The sequence below is a fragment of the Colias philodice genome, chromosome 6 (assembly GCF_061535455.1).
Source record: "Colias philodice isolate Cphi_HAF_F1 chromosome 6, ilColPhil1 Martin Lab GWU primary, whole genome shotgun sequence".
Taxonomy (NCBI): domain Eukaryota; kingdom Metazoa; phylum Arthropoda; class Insecta; order Lepidoptera; family Pieridae; genus Colias; species Colias philodice.
The window spans coordinates 6,469,494-6,484,094 of NC_143091.1; the positions used below are offsets into that span (position 1 = coordinate 6,469,494).

The window sequence follows — 14,601 nt, forward strand, 5'->3', positions numbered from 1 at the left end:
CTACTAGTTACTACAACTGAAATTCGGCGATATTAGGCTTCTTCATGCATGAGAAACGGCGACAAGGGATTTAGGGCCAGAAGCCAGAGCTGTTGGCAGTTATATTATCTGTGTTTGGCACTTGGCAAATGGCAACACTAATCACTAATGTGCACTAATGTCGGCCCACATGACGCGACAGCTTCCAACAGCAAGTTCTACGATTTTTCTAATGTTTCACCATTTGTGTAATCAATAATCACGTACCGTTTTTTTTATTTTGTTTCTTGTTTTTATTGTTTTGTCACCTCTTAACAGCGTCGACGCATATTAATTGTAAGTACTATTGATTGTAATCTACTGATAACGTGGCGTTAACATTTATTCCGACGCCATTTTCTGCCGGTGCTAAAAAATGGTCGATGCACGGATTGTAGAAATCAAAAACAAGTTTTCATATATAGATTGAACATAGAATAGCAAAAGAGTGATTTGAATTTAGTTTTTGGATATATAGTAGTTAATGCTTTTTACCTAGATGTCTTCTCGTGGTCGAGGTTACGGTGGAAGAGGAAGCTATGGTGGCCGAAGCGGAGGTTATAGGGGTTCCTATCGTGGGAATAGTCATCGCGGGGGTTACGATAATGGGCGAGGTGGTCGAGGAGGCGGCTATTCATCATACAATAATGAGCCCCGTTACACTTCTTCAAGCACCAATAGGTATTCATCAAGCCGCGATCGAATAGACGACTCTTACAAAAAATCATATAGATCGGTAAGTTTGAATCATTGAAAACCAAGTACTACCTGACCAAGCCAACTAGACCCTTTTCAACTGTGACGTCACCCGCCCATGTCTCGGGTACAGATAGCAAAAAAAAAATATTAATAATATCACTGTTCGCTCTCCGCTATGAATAGTCTTATTTTTCCCCATTTCGAGGGCTGTCTATGAATAACAACACAGTAAAAACTTAAACAAATAACAACAAAAAACTTAACAGTCAACAACAAGCTTTAACGATTAATAATAAAAAGTACAGAAATAACTAGCGATGCGAAACGTACGAATGCGTCGATGCTGCGAACCGTACTAAGGCGAACGCGGTACCTGAGGCGGTAAGCGGGCGGGGAGGCCGCATTCCACCCGAGCGTCTAGTTGGCTTGGTCGAATAATATGTAGGTACCTATTAGCACAGATTAGCTATAAATTACCTAGTCAATGAAATAACAAAATGTCTCCAATATGTAGGCATGTCAATTTCAACTTAATCACATAATAGTGAAATAATGGGAAGATGAAATGAAATGAGTGCTTAACCTAAGTGGAATGAATATAAGTTGACAATGAAAAATGCTATGGAATCCTAATTATTTTGTTTTTACCTTGAAGCGTGGTCTCTGACTTTTCAGGAAACATCTGGATATTCAAATCGTGATTATGGTGGTCGCTCTGGATCACCTGAACGTAAAAGAATGAGACTCGAGGTTAGTAGATAAAAAAAGGAACATTTTTGCAATCTTAACTGGGATGATAATACACTGAACTAGCTATTTCAAAGACAGTTCAGTGAAGGGACAAGCTTCATTAAATAGTACAAAAACATAACATCCATTGAATACTTTATTATGACAATAGTGAAGCATTTATAAATGCAAGAACAGATGTTATTTATCTTAACATTATTAAAGTGGGTGAACCAATTGAATTTAGAAATAAGCAATGGTAAATGGATGATAAAACATTTGTAATAAATCCTTCCAATTTTACTTACTTGGGCAAGTGTAGTTGAATAATTAGGACTCCTTGAATTGATTAAATGTTTAGTGATGAATGACAAATTAGAAAAATAAGAAAATGTGCCGTGTAGAAATGCACTTATGGTGGACTTTACCTATGTGACTTTATTGAAAACTTATCTTGATGATTTGGTTTGCTTATTTTCTCTCCATATAGAAGATGATTATGATTTGAAGCAGATGAATCTACCATAATGTGGTTAATTCTTATGTAGTACCTACTAAACAGAAAAGAATTTCATTACAGCAATTGAAATGATAACAGATTCATGGGAAACTATTTCTACTGTTCTGTACAAATTCTACTAAATTTTTAGAAATTTTACGTAGTGACAAACTACTCCTCCATGAGTTATGGCATGACCAGAAGAATGTTTTAAACTATATTAACTTATATTAAGCAGAAATAAATTTTGTGTGATTCAATTTATAAGAATCGACGACATCCATAAAGGGTTATGTACAGGGCTCCTCGAGCGATAGACGTAGCCATGACGGTGGTCATTATGGCGGATCGTACGGCAGTAGACAAGAAAGTTACGGGGGCGAGAGGAGGTCGTTCGGCGGGGAGGATAGAAGACGATCGCCGGCTCGGGAAAGCTTTCGCAAGTCTAGCGGCATGGGCCCGCCGCGCGAGCCGGCGCGCCCCGCTGGCCGACCGCGCGCGCCGCGCCGCTCCTTCCGCGGCCGGACGCTGCGCTCGCGAGCCTCCTTCCGAGGAGCGCCGCGATCCCGTGCCTCCTTCGCCACTAGGCGCTACGGAGATAGATCGCTCGCCTTTACCCGTGCGTTCAGATCTGTCAAGGGGCGAAGGTAATTTGACACAGTCAATGATTTGCTATGATGTTCTCCAATATCCAGTCATGTCACATGCTAAGCTTATATGGGTGTCTTAAATGAATAAGCAAACTTTTTTACATACTGATCATTAGCAATATTAGAGCAGATGAGATTAAATTTTGAGTCTTTAAAATTTATTAGAAAACAGAACTAACTAATAGTCAAGAAAGCGGATATTACATTGTAAAAATAGAATGTGGTCATGAATTCTTTGAACAGAATTGGGAAACCTATGGAATCTAATGAGAAAAAGTGCCATTTATTCATGCAATAGTTAGAAATGCTGAACATGAAGATAAATTGGATTTGACAGACCTTCCTTTATTATGTTTTATGTTCATATACTTTTTTATTTCTGTTATAAAATAAATAGAAATTTAGATATACATTTGTTTCCGGTCTTCTAACTTATTTATATTTATTATAATAGCCCTGATAAGTCCAAGGAAGAAGCTTCATCTACTGAAGAAGATTGGGAAGCTGATGAGAAGGAAGAGGTTATTGAAGAGAAGAAAGAATCCAAGAGTAAATCACCCAAGGTAAACTTAGCAATATCACATAATCTTATTTAATTCTAGAATTTAAGAAATTAATATAATAATCTGGATTTAATGTTATTAAGCCGGATCGAGAACCCTCTGAAGGTGAGGGAGAAGATGGTGGAGAAGATACAGAAAAAGAAGAGGATGCTGTTTCTGATTCTGCACCACCAAAATCATTCTCTCACCTTTCTTGTGTGCATTGCAAGGAAAAATGTACCAGTTATGGTGTAAGTATATCTTACTAGTTTTGTAAATTACATTCATTTATCAACAGTCAATCTTAATAAAAAAAATGTAATTAACAATTTTCCTAAAAAATATTACAGCAGATTTTACGTTTATTTAATCATTGCAGTTGTACGCCAAGCATTTGCTATCGCTCAAGCATCGGGCGGCCATGAGTGGCGTGGCGCGGCGTCACAAGGCGCAACTGCTGCGTATGCGTGTGGCCCAGCGCGGCGCTCAGCGGGAGCTCGAAGCGGCGGCCGGCGCGGAGCTGGCCCCGAGGACCACGTTCTGCCTCGTGTGCCGCCTCAACCACCGCACCACGCGCCACGCCCACAACCTGACGGACACGCATCGCGCCATGAAGCGCTTCCTAATGCCGTTCTGTCGCATCTGCCGCATTACCTTCCGCTCGCCGATGATATATGAGCATCACATTTGCTCAATTGAACATCTTAAGGTAGGCAGTTGTCATTTTTGGAAGTTAATAAATAAAAGATACAGAATGATTGACTTGAATTATAATGTTATTTCTTTACCTATTTTCCTTTCTTTAAATAAAATAGATATGATTCAGGTTTTTGATATACACAATTATCACCCATTTTTTCAGAAGAAAGCTAATCAAGCTTCTCGACGCGTCAGTCCAAAGGCAGAGGGCAGTGGTGATGAAGGCATGGATGTTGATTTGGATAACTTTATGACCCTTGATTCTGTGGGTGATGTTGATGGTAAGATAACTTGCTCTACAACACATAAATCAGTGCTATACTGTTATGTGTACTGATACTTAATTAATATATTTTTTACAGAGGTGGAAGATGATGATTCTGGTGGTGAAAAGAAAGATGAGGAAAAGCCTAAAAAGGCAAAGGTTGAAATTAATATTGGGAGTGAGCATATCAAGAAAGTTGAGGTAACTATTGTTAAATTAAAATTGCATTTCACATCATCAAACAGTCCGCAAATAAGTTATCATCAAGTTTCAATAATAAGAAAAAAAAGCTTGTTAATTTTTGTTGTTTAAAAATGATTTTATTGTTAAATAAGTGTATGAAATAATAATAATATCAGGTGTGGTGGTGCGAGCTGTGCCGTGGGTTCCTGCCGCGCGCGGAGGCGGGCAGCGCGGAGGAGGCGGAGGCGCTGCGGCGGCACTGCCGGCTGCGCATCCACCTGCGCCACTACGTGCAGCACCGCGACACGCGCACGCTGCGCAGGCAGGCCGAGCGCATACACCGCCAGCTGCACCAGCAGACTGGTACGTAACGTGCTACTCGCACTGCCGGCTGCGCATCCACCTGCGCCACTACGTGCAGCACCGCGACACGCGCACGCTGCGCAGGCAGGCCGAGCGCATACACCGCCAGCTGCACCAGCAGACTGGTACGTAACGTGCTACTCGCACTGCCGGCTGCGCATCCACCTGCGCCACTACGTGCAGCACCGCGACACGCGCACGCTGCGCAGGCAGGCCGAGCGCATACACCGCCAGCTGCACCAGCAGACTGGTACGTAACGTGCTACTCGCACTGCCGGCTGCGCATCCACCTGCGCCACTACGTGCAGCACCGCGACACGCGCACGCTGCGCAGGCAGGCCGAGCGCATACACCGCCAGCTGCACCAGCAGACTGGTACGTAACGTGCTACTCGCTGCTAACAATACAAAGAATAGAAAACACTTTATTGTACAATACACACAAAAACAAAATTTACAGAAAAAATAATTTACTATTATGCAACTTTACAGAAATACGTCAATCACGCGTGTAAGGGATAAAAACAAGATGGCGCGTAACGAATAAATGTTACAGTAAATTTTTTTCCAACCCCGATAAAGAAGTTACACTTCAAAAATGTCTCTTTTTAAATCCGGATGCCATGTTTCTAAATCCAAATCTAAAAATTATAGGGAAAAAATTGTATGTTCCATCTCTTTTATTTTATTTATCCTCAAAAAAAGTTAACACATTTACAGAAGAAGAAAAGGAAACTACTAATGAGGAGAACACTGAAGTTAAAGTAAAGTCTGAGAAAACTGAATCGTCTGGAGAGAAAAAATCTGTGGAGAATGGCACTGACCTTAATAATTCAGGTAACTTAAATTAAAATCACTTTAAGGGCCGATTTTTCAATGCTTGGATAAAACTTAGCCATCCAATAAAGTATTACACGATAATATTAAAATGTCACGTAAACTGTCAAATACGGGCAATTAGAATACGTTTTTAAAATGGTTGTTTTATACATTATTCGACGAATAAGTTTTATCCAAGCATTGAAAAATCGGCCCTAAATATAATAACCAATTTAAAAGTGGACATATTAATATACAAAACAATTATTTTCTAGGAAATGAAGATAAGCTGTGGGCTGATGTTGATAAAGATATAGGGGAGTTGCTGCGAGAAGTGGACCCCCAGGGCAATGAAGCTAGTGATGATGAAGAGGATCTTGGACGGTGAGAACCTTTAACAGCCATTGAGCTATTTTTCGTTGAATTATTCAACTACACTTTCTTTCAGTGGTTATTGAAAGTAAACTATATTTTAATTAGAATTAGGTGACAACAAACCATGATTATGTAAAATTATTCATAAAATAATATGTTTAAAATGCATAGAACTTCAAATGTGTACATGATAAGAAATGCAATTAATTCTAAAATAGAACGTTATTTAATGTTCCTAACTGGAAATGGCGCAATCTCATGATAACTGAAATAATTTAAATAATATATGTATCTTGTATAGTAATACCTCCTCAAATAGAAGTCTCGTGCATGAATTTCCTATTTTTATAGCATTAAAATAATGCATTAATGACTAAATTTTAAATAATAAAATGATAAAAAATTAACTTACAAAAAGAACAATTTGTAAGCCCAAAAAAATACAATTTTATGCGGCCAATTAGGGTCGTTGCAGATATGGCGAAGACAAATCAAATAACAACAATTTATTCCCGAGGAGCATCGAAGCATCACATGGGAAAGGTAGCGCGCTGCGCTTTTGAATGTTGTTTTAATGTCGATAAATAGTTTGACAATGAAAAATGTCCAGCGCTGGGCTCCGCCATATCTGCGCCGTTCCTTATAAGCTTCGAATTTGAGAAATAACAAATGTATATTTTTCTATTTTTTGCAGATATGACAAATTCCGTAAAAGCGATAAGACGGCTAAGCCAGGAGAAGAAGAGACTAAATCTAAAGACGAAGCTGCGGCCGATGAAAAGACTACTGTTGATGCCAATGCTTCTGCTTAACTTAGTGATTAGCTTACATATTAAATGTACGATCGTTATATTAATATGGTCATTTGATTTCTAGTATACTTTTTAAGTAAAGCAATATGAGTTTTATATAATAAAGTTTTGACCTTTAATACTTTGTTTTATTTTTAAATCAACCTCCTCCAAAAGTAGTATAATCATAGTATAAAATGTATTTATACGTAGCGTTTCCACTCGAGCTAGATTGAAGAAAATATTTAAAATGCTTTGCCGATTCAATAAGGATTTCAATATAGTAGACTACAGGCCCATGTTGAAAAAATTATGGGTCATTTGACCCACCACCTGACCTATCTAGAATGATATAAGAGCATAAAATAATAAGATTCAGCACTATGACGTCACTCGTAAGCTGTCCACCTGAGTGCAGATGAGAATTCGAAAGTTCAGGTAGAGATTTTCTCCCCTAGTCTCCATGATTTTTGTACGGCGTTGCGGAATAATGGCTTAAAAGCAGTATAGAAATAGTATGACACAGATGCCGTACAAAAATGGTGGTCCACAAAGTCGGAATTTATTTTTATTTTTCGACAGTTGCCGGGGTAAATTTGGTCATTTGATTTTGTACGGCATCCCGCATCTGTGTCATACTATTTCTATACTACTTTTAATCAATTATTTAGTGATGCAAGACGTAAACATAAAGTCAGATTGAAATAATTTCTCGTAAATGTTAAGAATTGTTATAATTCCAACTACAACAACCTAACTAACTACCTAGGTGTGAAAGGGATAAAAAAACATACAGGCGTCATTCAACGTTATATTTTCTTGTTACAAGTTAATGTTCATACTGAAATCTCCAGTGTATTAGATATAAAGCTTCTTGTGTCCGACAGTCTGTCTGACAGCAGCTTGCAAGTGTAAACCATGTAGCAAGTTCTGTCGCGGCAGTTTGTCAAGCGCTTCTTGCGAGAAGTTGCGAAAGTGCGTGTAAACATGACTGCGTCTACTCGCAACAGATCTCGCTGCTAATCGGTCTAATTCCGTTAAAATTATATACATAACATTATTCATACAAAAAATATAAATGCGAAAGTGTGCATCTTTCTATTTTGATTGCAGTATAATTCAAGTTTTTGACCGCGTCTGACAGCGGCGGACGATAGTACATATTCTAGAATCAAGATAATAATAATGATCGAATCAACTTATAAAAAAGAACTGAAAATTCTAAAAATGTTATGGTAACTTATAAAAAAGAACTGAAAATTTTAAAGATGGTATGTTTTTAGATTATATTTTTTTGTGCTCATATAATATGAGTTGACTATAAAATAAGGGTATTAACTTTTAGAGAATTAAAAGAAATGCGATCTTTAGTGATTATTTACTTTATTGTTCACTTTTTACTCTTAGGTTCCTTAACCACTGTAGGTGCCTTAGTCACGTCATCAGGGTTTTCAGCAGCATCCTTCAACCTCTTGGCTCTGATACCAACAAGCTTGGCTATTGAGCGGGCCTAAAATGGAAATAAAATCATATACATAAGTATTATCCATGTATTACTTGTTAACCCCTTGACCACCGAGCAGCCCGATCGGGCCACGACACAATAGATTTTCTATTGTCTGTGATTCCGGGGGCTGAGGGATTAAATTTAGTTTGTGAAACCATGTGCTACATACTAGATTTATGAAAAAAGATTTTTCTTTGTAATTACAATAATTATTAATTAGCTATAGCATGTTTCACTTTCAGAAAAGAAGTAACATTTTCTTTTATGCGCCTATAAAATACAAATAAATAATTGTTTAAGAAATTAAATCAATATGAGTTTTATGTAGAAATTAAATCAATATGAGAAATTATATCAATATAAATTTCTGTCTACTTACGCCTCGGAGGTATTGGTAAGCCTTGAAGTCCTTCTCCTCCTCAGTGATGACGCGTGCAACCGACTTGGGTGCTGGTTGCTGCACTGGCATCAGAGGTCCGCGTAACTGCTTAGCCAGTTTACGTTCCTCCTCGGTGGCTTCTCCCTTCAGCACCTGAAACATTGCAACAAATTTATTAAACTCCATTATATTAAAAGTTTTTAACGTGATAACGTTTCTAAAAACGTTTTAGTCGGGTGACATGTTCAGAAACTTGTGTCACACCAAAACCTCACGAGCGCGATCGCAGGTATAACGAGAGAGAGATGGACCGATCTCCCGTCTCATCTCAAGCGCTGCCACTGCATTATGTTATCACGTAAACATCTCGATCGTAAACCTACTTTACAAACAACCAATTTTTTCAGCAAGTTATATGAACATAACTTTGTAATTAAAATGTAACTGCATATATAATGTACCAAAGATTAAATAGGCCAACAACGACATTATGTACAAGAGTGTAAAAATGCTGTTAAATTATATAAATATTTCATTTATTTTGTTTCTTTTGCAGAATTTAATCAGTATCAAATCCTACACAACGGAAAAAGTTAAGTTAAACCATTTCAATTACTGAATTCAGTGGAAATACAATATTCTTATAAAAAAGTATAAATGAATAATCTTTCTGAATAAAACGCATGTGCCTATCACAAGATAATTTATCTTTGTGGTTGTCCTGAAGCCTTTCATTACCATGTTATTGTTGTGCTTCATTTATTCACTGTTAGCTCACCATACCACAATAACTATTTAAGCACCTATATTTTCTATCTATTACTCATCTCATTTTGAATAGTTACATTAGCAAAGAGATAAATTAATCCTGATTGATATGGGCCATAAATTTTTATTAGTAGATTAATCTCTGTTCCTTTTTTGCTTAAAACTAATAGAGAGAATATGTACTTTAAAAAATATTATATAAATTATAACAGCTGTCCTCAAATGTATTTGGCATAATTCTGACTTAAAGAAACAAATGTTAAGCAAAATCAAGCTAATTTGCATGACTTAGTTTTATTTACAAAACATACCAAGAAAATTTAAACAGCCAATGCTAGCTGGTTGATAAGTACCAACACAAATAAAACCATATTCTGATAAGTTTAAATTGAAATTATTATTCGACCAAGCCAACTAGACGCTCGGGTGGAATGCGGCCTCCCCGCCCGTTTACCGCCTCAGGTACCGCGTTCGCCTAAGTACGGTTCGCAGCATCGACGCATTCGTACGTTTCGCATCGCTAGTTATTTCTGTACTTTTTATTATTAATCGTTAAAGCTTGTTGTTGACTGTTAAGTTTTTTGTTGTTATTTGTTTAAGTTTTTACTGTGTTGTTATTCATAGACAGCCCTCGAAATGGGGAAAAATAAGACTATTCATAGCGGAGAGCAAACAGTGATATTATTTGTTATGTATGCAATGTCATAAAATATCATGTATGTGTAGGTAGGCAGAAATCTTTATTAAAAAACAGTTTGCATTGATCTAGCGTGTTTCATTGACGTCCCTTTCATATTTAACATTGGCGACGAGGAATTTTTACCATCACGCGTTTAAACTATTCAGTAACAAAAATGCCTATCGGTCATATAGAACCCTATAATATTAACAGTAACAATTGGGACGCTTATGTTCGTCGTGTGAACCAATTTATAAGTTTAAATAGTATCGACGATTCTTTGAGAGTAGCCATGTTGGTTACCGTGGTCGGCGCCGAGTGTTACGAACTGATGTGTGATAGCGAATCCGTTGCAGTTTCTTTACGTAATGAATTTCCTGAAGTATTTGCAGACGGGTTAGGAACGTTTAAATCAAAATTTAAATTGTATTTAAATGACAATACGCCTATATTTGTTAAATCGCGTCCATTACCTCTTGCGCTTCGTAAACCTGTCGAGCAAGAACTGGAAAAACTGCAACGGATGGGTGTCATTTATAAAGTTGAGAGATCAGACTATGGCACACCGATTGTACCTGTTGTTAAGCGGAACGGTACGATAAGATTGTGTGGTGATTATAAGGTAACTATAAATCCATTGTTAAAGGATTTTCATTACCCACTCCCTCGTATCGAAGATTTGTTTGCTGTATTGGGGGGAGGTGAACAATATACTAAATTAGATTTATCAAATGCATTTCAACAATGTATTTTACATGAGGATTCACAACCGATGACGGCAATCACGACTCACATTGGTACTTTTGTTTATAAGCGTGTTCCATTCGGTATAAAATGTATACCTGAAAATTTTCAAAAAATTATGGAAGAAACATTAAGTGGGTTGCCTTCTACGGCTGTGTTTGCGGATGACATTTGTGTCACTGGTAAGGACAAATTAACACATTTAAAAAATTTAAGGGCGGTCCTACAAAGATTGCAAGAAAACGGGTTAAGAATAAATTTTTCTAAATGTCGATTTTTTCAAGACAGTGTAACTTATTTAGGATATAAAATAAATAAATTCGGTCTACATACGGATAAGACGAAAATAGATGCAATTGTGGGAGCGCCCCGTCCTACTAATATAACGCAACTTAAAAGTTTTATGGGTCTAGTGAACTTTTATTCTAAATTTTGTATAAACATGAGCGATATACTTAAGCCACTGTATGATTTATTAAAAAAGAATGTTACATGGGAATGGACGGATATGTGTGATAGGGCATTTGCAAAAATTAAAAAGGTGCTGAGTAGTTCTCCTGTGCTCGCGCATTACGATCCTAAGCGTGCGTTGATCCTTTCAGTGGATAGCAGCGCGTACGGGGTGGGCGCGGTGTTGACGCAGCGCGACGCGGCCGGCGCGGAGCGGCTGCTGTGCGCGGCGAGTCGTACGTTAAATTCGGCAGAGACTAATTATTCACAATTAGATAAAGAAGCTTTGGCGATCGTTTTTGGGGTCACGAAGCATCACCAATATTTGTACGGGAGGAAATTCACTCTGCGAAGCGATCACCGTCCCTTAAGCTATATTTTTGGAAAGAATAAAGGAATTCCGATGACCGCGGCTAGTCGTTTGCAACGTTACGCCGTAAAGCTGGCAGCCTATGATTTCGATATAGAATTTGTGTCATCAAAAAATAATTGTTTTGCAGATACTCTTTCGCGTCTTCCTCTTAAATTTATAGATTGCAATTTAAGAAGTGAAGAATGTAGTTATCTTAATTTTGCACAAGATAATTTTCCGATTAATTTTAAAGATATTAAAATTGAGACGGCTAAAGATTCTTTGTTAAGCAAGATTTATGGGTTTATACTATACGGTTGGCCACCTAAAAGCGAATTAAATAAAATAGAATTATGTTATTCTAATCGTAAAGAAAGTCTGCATATAGACCAAGGCTGCATCGTTTGGGGTTATAGAATTATCGTTCCTAGGTCTTTAAGGGAAATCGTTTTAAAAGAAATTCATGAGGGACATCCGGGTATAATAAAAATGAAACAGATTGCTCGTAATTATGTGTGGTGGGATAACATAGATAGTGATATAGAATGCATAGCCCGTGAGTGTGCCGCGTGCCGCGAGACGCGGGCGGCGCCGCGTGCTGCGCCCGTGCACTCGTGGCCCTGGCCGAGCGAACCATGGTCGCGAGTACATATTGATTTTTTGGGTCCCTTTAATCATGATTACTATTTAATTTTGATTGACGCTCATTCAAAGTGGATAGAGGTAGAAAAGGTAAGCTCGACGTCCGCACGTTTAGTGATTAATTGTTTAAGACAATGGTTTGCACGTTTCGGGTTACCTAAAAGATTAATAAGTGATAACGGGCCTCCATTTTCGTCATCGGAATTTGCAAACTATTTACAACGAAATGGAATTAAACATACGTTAATCGCACCTTATCATCCCTCTAGTAACGGAGCCGCTGAAAATGCGGTGCGTTCTATAAAATCAGTACTTAAAAAAGCACAGGTAGATAGAACTGATGCTAGCGTTGCGCTTACTCGGTTTTTATTTTCGTACAGAAATACGGAACAATGCACGACAGGAGTCGAACCTGCAGTGTCTTTGTTAGGGAGACGTTTGCGTGGGCGTCTTGATTTGATGCGACCCGATACGGCTGAACGAGTGCGCGCCGCTCAGATAGTGGAAGAGCAACGTCGACCAACGCCTTTGCGAATTGCTAAAGAAGGTGATCGAATATTCATGCGAGATTATTCAAAGAATAATAGTAAGTGGGTCGACGGGATTATCACTGATAGCCTTAGTCCCGTATCATATAAAGTTCAAACGAGCGACGGGCGGAAGCACAAGCGGCATATCGATCAATTACTTACTAGAAAATCGCGTTTTTCGTTAAGTCAGGCCGTGTCGTCACCATCGGATAGTGAGAGTTATGAGAGGAAAGAGGGAGGAGGTAATAGTGTTGAGGATGAAGCGTGTAGTTTGGGCTCGCAAGGGCAGGAAGGTGTGGATGATGTGGAGGGTGACGGGGAGCGGCGGGACCTGGCCGCTTCACCGAAATCACCAGTGCAGCATGAGCGTATACGTAGGAAAGCAGCATTGCGCTGTATACGAAAACTTAAACGGATGTAAACTATATGTAATATTATATTGTCAGTTACGTGCTATTTTTAGTGTGGGGTGAATGTTTTTAAACGTCATTACTATATTTTAAACAATAGGTATGACTTTTTATGTTATAACAGTATAAAATGTTGTTTTGCTAACTTTAAGTGTGAATCAGACTTATTGAATATATAGTGTTTAATTAAGAAGGGAAAAGTGTTATGTATGCAATGTCATAAAATATCATGTATGTGTAGGTAGGCAGAAATCTTTATTAAAAAACAGTTTGCATTGATCTAGCGTGTTTCATTGACGTCCCTTTCATATTTAACATTATTAATATTTTTTTTTTGCTATCTGTACCCGAGACATGGGCGGGTGACGTCACAGTTGAAAAGGGTCTAGTTGGCTTGGTCACGTAGTACAAAGCACTGAAACTCAGTCCTGAATGGGACTTTAGGTGAGGATGTTATTTATCACTATTTTGATTTTAATATTTTTCTAGAATTTTTTTAGCACAGCCAAGTTTCAAGATAATAATGTTATATTATTAACATACCTTCTTGCCCTTAGGGAATAAGATAAGACGCGCACGGTACTCCTTTAATCTCTGAACATTGATTTGGAGCGATTCAACAGATTTATTGCGGCGACGTGGGTCCACAGCAATACCAACAGTTCTGGCAAAACTAGGGTTCAGACCCGCAGCCTGTAATATAGAACCCCAACTAATGTTTACATTTTGCTTTATTGATAAAAAAAAAAAATAATGTATGAAAACAATATCCAACATGTAAATAGGATAAAACATGATTATAGGGAGGTTATATAACTAGCAAAACAAACTTAAATACCCAAAATTATTACTTAAAGACACAATTCTACGTACCCTAATCTCTCTTAGAGTAAATCCACGACCAGCACGAACTTTAGTGTGATAGCGAACGGTTGGGCACCTTACAACCGGTCGGAGTGGACCAGCAGCAGGGCGTGGAGCGATAGCTTTAGCTTTCTTTATGCGGTTTTGCTTTCTACGATGTCTTCTGGCTGGTTGATTGAACCATGTTTTAACGAATCTTTGCCAATCCTTATGGAAATGGCCATTTGGGATCATATTATTTCCCTTCCCCATTTTGGTTATGTCCCCACTTCACCTAAAATAAAAATAATACAAAATATATATTGGGAAAACTTTAAGAGGTTCTCTTTATAATAAACATCGAATTCTCGCTATAAATATAATATTGATAGCTAAAATATAAAGAGATAACTTTTTCACTAACCACAGGGAGACAAGTTCAAATAAAAAAGAAATACAACAATACAGACTATATACGTCAAAATCCACGTTTGACATACCTAACAGATTCATTATGACAGAAAAGTCGCATATAAACTCAGAGCCTGGTAGAGCCAGAGGTTAGAAAATTTTAATTAATCGAATTGTCGCATTGAATTGAGTTCCATTCAATTCAATAAATTATGTAATTTAAACATAAAAAATAGTCTATACACTCACAATTTT

At 37.8% G+C, this 14,601-nt stretch overlaps 2 protein-coding genes across 3 annotated transcripts; one reads left to right on the plus strand and one right to left on the minus strand.

Moving 5' to 3' along the window:
* Positions 1–130: 130 nt before the first annotated feature.
* Ciz1 (Ciz1 zinc finger protein) lies at positions 131–6,771 on the plus strand. 2 transcript variants are annotated; one of them, XM_089696410.1, is made up of 13 exons: positions 132–315; positions 518–754; positions 1,393–1,467; positions 2,246–2,592; positions 3,050–3,158; positions 3,242–3,388; positions 3,517–3,846; positions 4,000–4,117; positions 4,199–4,302; positions 4,461–4,647; positions 5,367–5,483; positions 5,741–5,849; positions 6,535–6,771. In XM_089696410.1, exons 2-13 carry the CDS (start codon positions 518–520, stop codon positions 6,650–6,652), a joined length of 1,998 nt encoding a protein of 665 aa, XP_089552536.1. In that variant the 5' UTR covers positions 132–315; the 3' UTR covers positions 6,653–6,771. The 2 variants fall into 2 exon arrangements, with proteins under 2 accessions (XP_089552535.1, XP_089552536.1); XM_089696409.1 differs by lacking the exons at positions 5,367–5,483; positions 5,741–5,849; positions 6,535–6,771 and having other exon boundaries at positions 131–315; positions 2,234–2,592; positions 4,003–4,117; positions 4,461–4,897.
* A 1,226-nt stretch (positions 6,772–7,997) lies between these two features.
* RpL13 (ribosomal protein L13) lies at positions 7,998–14,454 on the minus strand. The gene is made up of 5 exons (XM_089696411.1): positions 14,360–14,454; positions 13,966–14,230; positions 13,636–13,785; positions 8,518–8,670; positions 7,998–8,141 (listed from the first exon to the last, which is right to left on the minus strand). The coding sequence occupies exons 2-5, from the start codon at positions 14,206–14,208 to the stop codon at positions 8,022–8,024; spliced, it is 666 nt and encodes a 221-aa protein (XP_089552537.1). The 5' UTR covers positions 14,209–14,230; positions 14,360–14,454; the 3' UTR covers positions 7,998–8,021.
* Between the last annotated feature and the right edge of the window lie 147 nt (positions 14,455–14,601).